This window comes from Phalaenopsis equestris, unplaced genomic scaffold (assembly GCF_001263595.1).
Source record: "Phalaenopsis equestris unplaced genomic scaffold, ASM126359v1 Scaffold000036, whole genome shotgun sequence".
Classification (NCBI taxonomy): domain Eukaryota; kingdom Viridiplantae; phylum Streptophyta; class Magnoliopsida; order Asparagales; family Orchidaceae; genus Phalaenopsis; species Phalaenopsis equestris.
This window is the reverse complement of record NW_018164478.1, coordinates 3,504,203-3,514,867: the sequence shown is the minus strand read 5'-3', so window position 1 is coordinate 3,514,867 and position 10,665 is coordinate 3,504,203. Positions and strand designations below refer to the sequence as shown.

Sequence of the window (10,665 nt, the reverse complement as noted above, 5' to 3'; positions counted from 1 at the left end):
GTGTGTGTGTGTGTGTGTGAGAGAGAGAGAGAGAGATAAAATAACTATTTTGACAGTGTGCGCAAAGCATAGCGGTGCAACAACCATCACTATTATTCAATTGTTATGGTGATAATCAATTAAGGAGCCTTTAAAATGAGAATTTCTGTTAAAGTCGATTCTTTTACTTTATTGTCTCTCAAATAATTCTTTCTAATAATAGTTGAGTATTTTTCAGCTTGAGAGATTTTGGGTTTCTATATTGTTGTGGATTTTGGGTTCTTGAGTTTGGAAATTTGTATTATCTTTCATCCCTTTTATTTGCATATGTGCACAACTTCTCTATAATGGATTCAATCTTCTCTTCTCCTTCATGGATATAAGATTTCTTTTAGTCAAATCATACAAATCTTGGTGTCTAATGACATTACAATTTGCTGCTTAGTCTCATTGCTGTTCCTTTGTTTGTTCAACAAATTCACTTTTGGCCAGTGCTTCTAGATAAAGTTGAATGTTCTCCTAGAAAATGAAAAATATTTGATAAATTATTCAAATGGATATACAGCAAATGATCACACTAGACAGAGAACAAAGAGAAGAGCGAGTAATAAGATGTTCTGTATAGTTAAAAGCTACAAATTTAGGTAGCGACATTGTGCTCCTTGGTATATCTCTAGCTTTTTATGAATATCATTGCTATCACAATAAAAATAAGCATATTACGGTAATGAAAGTGATGAATGTAGTATAAAATTGCAAAAGGAAATAACCAAAAAAATTAACATACATAAAAGTTTAAGCGATTCCTTCCCATCCATCTGTACTTCTCGGACTCAATGTCAACATCAGCTATCAGACCTGCAGAAACTTTAACGTTATAACAGGCAACAGGATTGAAAATCACTGAAATCTTGCAGGAGAAAATTTTTTCAAGATGTATTTATCCAAAGTATTTCTTAACATACCCCAAGTGAGCATTAAGATGCTAAAAAACTTAGTCCTGTTTTGCATTATGGTGGTAACATCCAGTGATCTTTTATGGCCTGCAACATTGAAGAGTGGAAATAAATAAAACGGCGTTTAGAGGTAATAAGTACCAAAACATGGGATTAAGTTATATGTCACCTCTTATAATTGCAAATGTAGCATGCTGTATTGAATACATTTCACCTACTGCATCCGATAGTGATTTGGCCAACCCGTTTCCTGTGCCTGCAATTGTATTCATCAAGGATTATCAGGAGCCTCGTTATTAACCTGTCATGAGTTCATCTTCTATAGAGAAGAACTAGCATGTTTGACGAAACCACAAAAGGAGCAAAAAAGAGAATTTATCCAGCAACTAAAATCTTGGCTTTCGGAAGGATCTTTGAAGAGGACGTTCCATCCCAGCCACATTTGCTGAGGATTATTTGTTTACGTCAACATATTTTGTTGACTTAATTCCCCACGTATGTTCCCTGAGCAGATTGTCCTCACATATAGTTTTTTCTCCTCTGATTTCCATGCAACCTTAATATTAGTAGGTGTGCATGGCATGATTCTATGTGAGCTTTTTGTCACTTAAAATTTCTTCGAACCTTCTTTCTCGTTTTTAAAATATTTATAGGTTGACTATCACCTCTTTCCATAAAAGCCAAGCTACTAAACTTACAGAATGTTGTATTTAATGGTTTTTATTTTAATTGATTTATTTCCTTTTTGGTTTATTTTCTTGTATGCTCTAGTCCTCCTCTATAAAAAGGGACATAGGGCTTACGAGAGACTAAGATATGTATGATGTGGAAAAGTGTTGAGTTGTAAGCTCAAGCTGTTTTTTTACTTCTCCCCATCTCATGCTAGTAGAATCTCCCTTCCCGTGGATGTAGATGAATTAATTCAACGCCGAACCACGTAAATTTTTTGTGTTTTATTGTTATTGTGTGAAATTTCTATGTTTCCACATTGTTTTCACATAACAATTGATATCATAGTTTCTGGTTCGTGATTCGGGTTCACAGTTTAGAGTCACGATGGCAAATCCGGACTGTGTTGCCGGAAGTTTTGCAACAGGAGGTGGTTTAACGTGCAGATCAAAGGCAGATCGTTAGCTTGGACATAAAGTTCGAGCGATTGCAGGATTTCTCAGCAGCGGTGTCAACGGCAAGGATTTCGAGGAACATGCTCCGTCAGAGACATAAAGTACGAGCGATTGCAGGTTTTCTCAGCAGCGGTGTCAACGGCAAGGATTTCGAGGAACATGCTTCGTCAAATGGTTCTGCAGAGAAATTATGAAAGTTGTTCGAGAACAAAAATCTCATAAAGAGAATGAAGAATCGTCTTTATATGAAGCATCAACTCTAAAGATTTCATATGAGACAGTGGGTTTACTATTGATGAGCGCTTTAATGATTTCACAAAACTATTGGCAGATCTGTTAAATTTGGATGAAGAGGTTGGAAACGAAGACAAGACATTTGTTCTGTTGAATTCGCTTCCAAATGAGCATGAAGATTTCACACTGACACTCAATCATGGGAAAAATGTCTTGAATCATGGCGAAGTGACTACGACACTGTTGACTCACCAGTTCCATCGAAGGGACAAGAAGTCTGCAAAAATGTAATAAGCTGAGGCATTTTCACTCCAACGTGCCAGATCTGAGAAGAAGAAGAAGAATTGATCATAGAAAGGTGGTAGTGACGTCACTTAGTCTTATGGGCGTAATCTTAGAAAAAATCAGTGTGTTTTTTGCTTAGAGACTGGTCATGGGAAGAAAGATTGTCCGAAGTTGAAGAAGGAAGGAATGAAAGTTGCGTCTGAGGCATAAGCCAATGGCATTGTGGATTCAAATGTATCATTACCTGAAGTTTTTCACAATTTGTACACAGATGATTCGTGATGGATTCTGGACACAGGTGTTATTTAATCACATTTGTTCGATGGAGGATGGTTATGTGCGTACAAAATGCTTGATAGCGGTGTAGTGAGTATGGACAACGATCAAACTTGTCGTACTATTAGTGTGGAGAGTATCTTTATCAGGATGCATGATGATACGGTGAGAGAGCTGACTAATGTTAAACATGATCCAGATATCAGGAAAAATTTACATTCAGTTGGGGATTTAAAGTCTAAACACTATAAGGTAATTATTGAGGCAGGATTTTTGAGGATATACTGTGGAGCAATGATTTTTATGGAAGGAGTTCAGCATCACAGCCTTTACTATCTTCAAGGATCACAGTGATTAGAACGACTGCTATTATTGATAATTCTTCTGACGCCACTATGTCGTGGCATATTCAGCTAGCTCATGCTGCAGAGACTTCATTTCAGACTTTGGTGAATAAAGGATTGATCAAAGGAGCAAGCACTTGCAAACTTGATTTTTGTTAGCATTATTTGTTTGGCAAGAAGACACTAGCATCTTTTGGGACTATCATCCACAGTACAAACGATATTTTAGTGTGTACACACAAATGTTTGAGGCCCGACGAAAACATCATTTAGCAGACGAAAATATTGTCTCTTTTATTGATGATTACTCCAGGTATGTTTGAGTGTACACCATGAAACACAAAAGCAAAGTGCTGCAGATTGTCATAACTTGAAAAAAGTGAATTGAGACTCATACTGGTAAAACAATCCATTATTTCAGGTCAGACAATGGGAGCGAATATACTTTCGATGTATTCTTGCAGGAGTGTCAGAGAGTTGGGATAGAGCATTACTTCACTGTTCGAGAGACACCGCGGCAGACGGGGTGGCAGAGAGATGAATCATACATTGGTGGAGAAAGTTTGTTGTACATTATCTAATGTTGGGTTGGATAAAATCTATTGGACTGAGGTCATAGAATATGCTTGTCACTTGGTGAACCGTTTGTCTTCTGCAGCTATTGGGAAGAAGACCCCAAAGAATATGTGGTGAGAACATCTTGTTGAAGATTATGAACACATGAGAGTGTTTTGATGTCCAACTTACTACCATGTGCAAAATGATATACTGAAATCACGAGCAATGAGAGAGATCTTTATTGGCTTCAGACGTAGAGTCAAGGGCTTCAAGTTGTATGATCTATCAGAAAGGAAAATTATCATTACCAGGGATGATACATTCAACAAGACAAGCTTGTTGAAAATCGGATCTCAAAGAAGTTGGACAGTTCTGCTGGTAGCACGAATATGTAACAGAAGTTGGAGTATGATGCAAATTCATTTGTTCTACAGAGTTCATCCCCTCTGACTCTAATATCTGATTCAGTTGCAGCTCAGGAGGCATCTGTTGATAATACTCAGGAGGTGATGGAAGAATATGTTGAAGTCGAGATTCGTGCTCAGGAATATATTGTTAGGAGCATGAACAACCGCCAGAATGTCCCAAAACCAGCTTGGTTGAGGGATCACATGACATTTGTGCTTTCAGCCACAGAGGCAGAAATTTTTTGTCACTACAAAGAAGTGGCGGAGAGCCTATATTATGATCTTTGGAGGGATACAATAGATGAAGGGATGGAGTCTATTCAAAAGAATGGTACTTAGAGATTAGTGAAGCTTCATCCAGGAAGGAAAGCCAACGGGAGCAAATGGGTGTAGGTGTATGCAAAGAAGGAAGAACTCATAGAGCTGATGTGTGGTACAAGACAAAGATTAGTGGCAAAAAGCTTTGCATAAATAGAAAGGATTGATTATGAAGAAGTGTTCTCCCTAGTGGTCAAACATCCCTCAAACTGTGTTCTCTTAGTACTTGTAACACAGTCCAGTCTGATCTTAGAACAGCTCGATGTGAAGAATGCATTCCTACACAGAAAATTGCAATAAGAGATCTATATATTGCAGCCACCTGGATATGGAGAATCAAAAGATATGGTTTGCAAACTAGACAAGTTTTTATATGGGTTGAAGCAGTTACCACGACAGTGATATAAAAAAAATGATCAGTTCATGAGGAGGCATAAATACACAAGGAGCCATGATCATCGTGTCTATTTCAAGAAATTGGTCAAAGGTGAGTTCATTTACTTGCTTTTTTATATTGATGATATGTTGATTGTATTTGTCAGTCACATTGAGGTTGGTAGAATGAAGAATCAACTATCCAAACATTTCAAAATAAAGGAGTTGGGAGAAGATCGCAAAATTCTTACCATGGAAATTCTCAGGGACAGGTCAACTGGAAAGGTTTGGCTTTTGCAAGGAGCTTATATTTGGAAAGTGTTGAAGAAATTTGGGGCTGATGAATCGAGCAAGGCGATGAGCCTAACCATTGCATCTCACTTTCAGTTGAGTTCAGATCAGTGTCCTAAAGATGACCAGAAAAGGAAAGATATGTGATCGGTTCTTTATGCTAGTGTTGTGAGCAGTTTGATGTATGTCTTGATTTGCACTAGACAATACATTGCACAAACAGTTGGTGTTACGAGCAGGTTCATGCATGATCCAAGAAGGAGTCATTGATAGATTGTTAAAATTATTTTGAGATATCTAAAGGGCACAATTGATGTTGTCTTGGTATTTGAGAGACAATCATCCAGTGTAGATTTGTGTGTAAGCTACACCGACTCAGACTTTGCAGGTGATATGAATAGACGAAGATCGACGACAGGCTATTTATTCAAATTGACAGGAGGTCCAATCAGTTGGAGGTCAATTCTTCAATCTATTATTGCTTTGTTTACAATGGAGGCCGAGTACATGCCAATTACGGAGGTGATGAAAGAAGTAATATTGATGCAAGTCCTATTTGATGACTTGAGAGTTAATCAAGAGTCTCTGACAGTGTTCTGTTACAGTCAAAGCTTGATATTCTTAGCTATAAATCCAGTTCATCATGCTCATATTAAGCACATTGATGTGAGGTACCACTTTGTTCGGGACTTGATTGAAGAAGACAATGTTATGTTGAAGAAGATGAAAACGAATGAGAATCAAATGAACATGCTAATGAAGATATTATCAGTCCAGAAGTTCACCTATTAGAGGAGTTTAGTGGACATCTAAGCTTAGGACTGATTGCCCAATCGGGCATTTTGAAGAATTACGCGAGTTTTGATCTCTTCGGGAGGAAAGTACCTAGTCAACCATCTTGGTGCAGCTGATTTGGAGTTGGAGCTCATTTTGTCATCTCTCACTTATCTGGAAGTAAGAGAAGATATAGAGATTGTTGTATTTAATGTCATTTATTTTAATTAATTTGTTTCGTTTATAAAAATGGACTTAGAGCTTATGAGAGACAAAGAGGTGTATAGTGTGAAGATGAGTTAAGTTGTAACCCCAAGCTATTTTTTTTCTCCCCATCCGGTGTTAGTGGAATCTCCCTCCCCATGGACGTAGGTGAATCCATTCAACATTGAACCACGTAAATCTTGTGTTTTATTGTTGTTGTGAGAAATTTCTACGCTTCTATATTGTTTTCGCATAACAAAGAATGATTACACAAGAAAGAAACCGATACACTGAACTGTCAATGAAATATTGCATGGCTTAAATCTTTCCTCATTATGAAAAAGCCGGTATCTTTTCTATCAAAAAGAAGGAAACATTACAGCTTATATGTTCATGATATTATAAAAATCATATATACCTGCCGGAATGATTCCAAGAGGTACTTTGATTGCGGTATCCCAATCTTCTCTTTTAAGTAGTCCATTGAACACCTAATTAGTAAGTAAGGAGAGGGTGAATAATCAGGAAGAGATGAGGACAAATAGTAAAAAAAACATCATTCATCAAGATTGCCAGTTAGACTAGTCCAATGGAGCCTTACAAGATCACAGTATCAATAGTAAAAGAGCAACCATTCACTTGAAGGTGGCACAGGCTCATGGTGCTTTATTTAATTGACAAAAATAACTGTAGGCCATAGTTACACAACCATGACCACTTGAGCACTATAGGCCAGGCCACACCATAATAGAACAGTTCATACAGCATATAGAAAATGAATTTAAAAAAGAGCAAGTTCATTTTAAAGGTAGCCTTCACTAACAACTTGGACAAATTAATGCTTCTATAAGCAATCAAAAAAATTATTTGATCAGTCAATTTACCCCCATTCAAAAATAAATGTTAAATTAATGAAATTGTATACATGAAAGCACAATATAGTTGATTTTGGCCGATGTCCGCGGCTCATATTTTACCATTAAAAATCCTCCCAAATAAAAGTGCATATGTGGCATTCTCCGCATTTGGATTTGTCCGATAAAAAAGAGGCCAAGAAGATTTATTTACTAACCTCTACAAGAACACCATCTCCACTGACACATACAATTCCATCATATTTTAGGAGATCCAATTTATAGGCAATTTCTTTCGCATGAAGCTGATATTCTGTTTCTGTTGGAAGATTCAATGAAAAACTAACGATAAGTCCTATTGTCAAAAGTATAGTTAGGCTAAGCATACATGCGACACAGCCAACTAAAAACCAACGTGTTCATTCAGAAAACCATTCACACACCTTGCAGAGTGTACATGACATTAGCTGCAGCCAGTAAGGGCCTGATCTGTGTATGAAATATCTTTCGGGCACATTTCTTTCCACCATACGGGTTCACAATAATGAGCAATCTCTTCGGTCGGCCTGTAATTGCTCAAAACAAGTTTCCAGTACAGTTTCAGACGACAATATAACAAAAACTTTTTTAAAAAGGGGAAATTTTTTAATCAAAATACCTCAAAAAACTTTATCGGGATAAATCTTAAAATCCTTTAAGTGCGAGTTCAATGTAAAATTGATTGTTGCAGCTGAAAAGTCAAAGAAATAAAAAAGAAAAAAGCCCGGTCCAGCAATTCCGCCTCCTGGCCCTCCTCCGGAGCAATATGGCAAAGTTGAAGCATTTTGAGAATTTAGAGGATATAGTTGTGGTTATTAAATACAGAATTCGACGTGCAACAGCTATGAGTTGGTTTAATAAATAAAAATTAATCTTAGTTAATACATATTGCATCATTTGAAAAATTATTTTATTTTAAATATAAATAAAAAAAAAACTTTTTTTTTTTCCCAGGGAGCAACCTATTAGAAAGTTACGTTTTTTCTGCCATACAACCGATTTTAAAATTACCAATTCGAGCTTTTTCTTTTCAACAAGTTTGGGGCAGCCATGATCTCCGAACTCTTCTCAGATAACAAAACCAGCAAAGCTAAACATCGATTTAACGAGCAAAAAAAGAGAGGAAATAATGTGTAACCTAACACGACTGTGCTTAACATAGACAACCCAAATTAAAATAATAATAATAATCCGTGAAGAGAGGGAGAGGGAGAGGGAGAGGGAGAGGGAGAGGGAGAGAGGAGTTTCCCACCAAGGATGTTCAGCCCACACGTAAATATAGATAGCTAAAAACAATAAAGAAAGGTAAACCATCTCACCCAGCGAATTCAAGCAATCCATTAGCCGATCGGTCCACAGCTCCGCAGCCTCCTCCGTCGGCATCTCCAGAACGAAATCTTTCCTCGAGCTCTTCCTAAATCCACCGCTTCTGCCGCAGGAAAAGCCACCCTTTCCCTCGTTAACAAATGCCCTAATGCTAATATTCCTCCCTTCTGTTAATAATCCAAGAACTTCCGATTCGACGGTCAGGCTTCGCTCTTCGCCACCGCTGTCCAAGTCTCGTCGCCAACGAAGCTCACCTGCGGTGCTCAGGCTAGCCTCTGACAGGAACCCATTAACGCGGATTCTCTCCTTCATCTCTTCCACCATTGCAACAACTCTGCGGATAAGAGATGGGAGCGGGGGCGGGGGCGGAGGCAGAGGAAATCAGGCAATCGCGATTCTCTTTAAATAAAAGGAGGGAGTTTTCTGGTTGTTTGGGATATGCATGGACTATGGAGGAGTAAAAATGGAAATTAATAAGTTCAATTTTGAAAATATAGGACGTGATAGAGAATGTAACTTATGAGAGATAGTTAGTTGCTTCTTACGAATTCAAGTTACATCTTTTACGATTCATTTTTCATTATTTTTAAAATAATAATAGTAAAACTAAATTGATTTTACACGTGTGACCTCACGCTGCACGAAATTCCAACATCAACAAACTAGATTTGCGAGGATCTAAAGAAGAAGAAAGGAGGAAGCTAAGAATAAAAAAATTCAATAAATAGATTATTGCAATTAAAAATAACTTATTAAAACTAAATTTAACCATGCCCCCAAAATTCTAGGCATATATTTAATTCCCTGGTTTCAATATATCTTTGAATAGTGATTTAAAGCATATGAATATATATATATATATATATATATATAGCATTTATTATCTTATTTTTATGGATTAATAAAAAGAGAGAAAATGATAAGTCTGACAACCTTATAATATGTTCTCTAAAATAAATGCTTTCATTTAACATTTGAATATATAAGAACACTCTTTTGAAACAATTTATTTAATTTCCTTTTGTTTTATCAGTGCTTCCTTAACTTGCTTATGATGGATGAGTAAATTATAATGAATCTTGTTAATATTGCCTCACAAAAGTTCAGCAAAAGTATTCTTCATATGAATGAATGCACTTCAACGGAGAATGAAAATCTAAAGTTAAATCAGCCTATGGAGAGGAGAGCAAATGTATTAGTGAGGGGTAGGGTGAGTTGGGAAAGGGAGAATTAGAACTTTAATCTCAATTGATGGCTCCTTTTTAAGATAGTTGTTGACTGTCTCATATTTAGTGTTCCCTTAGTGAGTTCAACTATGAATCTCTCAACTCAAGTAATTTTACTTTATGAAAAAAAATACATAATAAAGTGAAATACTTTAATTTATGCAAGTTTTAATTATATTTATAGATGAGACGAATGAATAACATAGACTATTTATTAAAGAAAGTAGAAGATCAATAAATTATATTTGAAGCTATGTTTGTTCAATTTACTTTAGGAAGTACATTGAATACATTAATAGACCAAGATAAACGTGACTTTGAGTAAGTTTTTAGTTATCAATCAAAAGATTCATAATAAGCAACTCTAATTGATTTGGCCTCTGACTTCTAATATTGAGCAATAGTTAATGATGGTAGCTTTTCCCTTAATAATTTTTTGAGTAAAGATTATTCATTTCTTAAGCTTAAAATGAATATAATAGGCATGACTTTAGTAAGATTATCTGGAGAACATAAGGAAGAATCAGTTACTAAAATTATTAGAGACACTGATGATGGTGGAAAGTGCAAGTTTCAAGGGTAAATTGCCTCTAATTTCTACCCTCTCATGAGTATATATAGAAAGCCAATAATACAACTCTCTCAACAACCCCTAGTAGTCATGGCTTAGTGCTACCCCACTCATTAGAGAGTACAATGTCTGAAGATTATGGAGTCGAGGTCCTTCTTAAACGTCCACTCTCATTATAGTTGGGGTGAGTATTAAGGAAGATAGCAAGAGGATTTCTCTTTTCGAGGAAGAGTTGTGTTATTTCACAGCTCTTGATGATAGTATTGTCTCTATCCACCAATTAATTTAAGATTTGGAGGGTGCATTATGGAGTCATTCAAGTAGAGTCAATTTTTTTGTTGATTCTAATTAACTTCATTCAAAGCGGCTAGTCAAGGTTGAAGCACTTTCTACTAATGTATTTTTAAATCCAATTTACAACTTTTTTACAAATTAATGGGTGGGGATGAAGTTGATCTTGTAAAAAAAAAGCTATAAATTATTTTTATACTTTATTATGAATATTTCATTGTGTTGGCAATGCC

The 10,665-nt window shown here is 36.2% G+C and overlaps 1 protein-coding gene across 2 annotated transcripts in view; it reads right to left on the bottom strand.

Moving 5' to 3' along the window:
* The window catches only part of LOC110018855 (sphingosine kinase 1-like), an 11,713-nt gene extending 2,927 nt beyond the window's left edge, over positions 1-8,786 (bottom strand). The window contains exons 1-7 of one of the 2 annotated variants that reach the window (XM_020716315.1): positions 8,338-8,786; positions 7,423-7,545; positions 7,198-7,298; positions 6,544-6,616; positions 1,105-1,191; positions 945-1,022; positions 767-837 (exon numbers count right to left, since the gene is read on the bottom strand). In XM_020716315.1, the coding sequence (XP_020571974.1) occupies positions 767-837; positions 945-1,022; positions 1,105-1,191; positions 6,544-6,616; positions 7,198-7,298; positions 7,423-7,545; positions 8,338-8,668 (864 nt within the window). In that variant the 5' untranslated portion in view covers positions 8,669-8,786. Of the gene's footprint in view, positions 1-766; positions 838-944; positions 1,023-1,104; positions 1,192-6,543; positions 6,617-7,197; positions 7,299-7,422; positions 7,546-7,637; positions 7,790-8,337 lie in introns of those variants that run through there. The other variant, XM_020716316.1, reaches the window with a different exon arrangement.
* Positions 8,787-10,665: the final 1,879 nt, after the last annotated feature.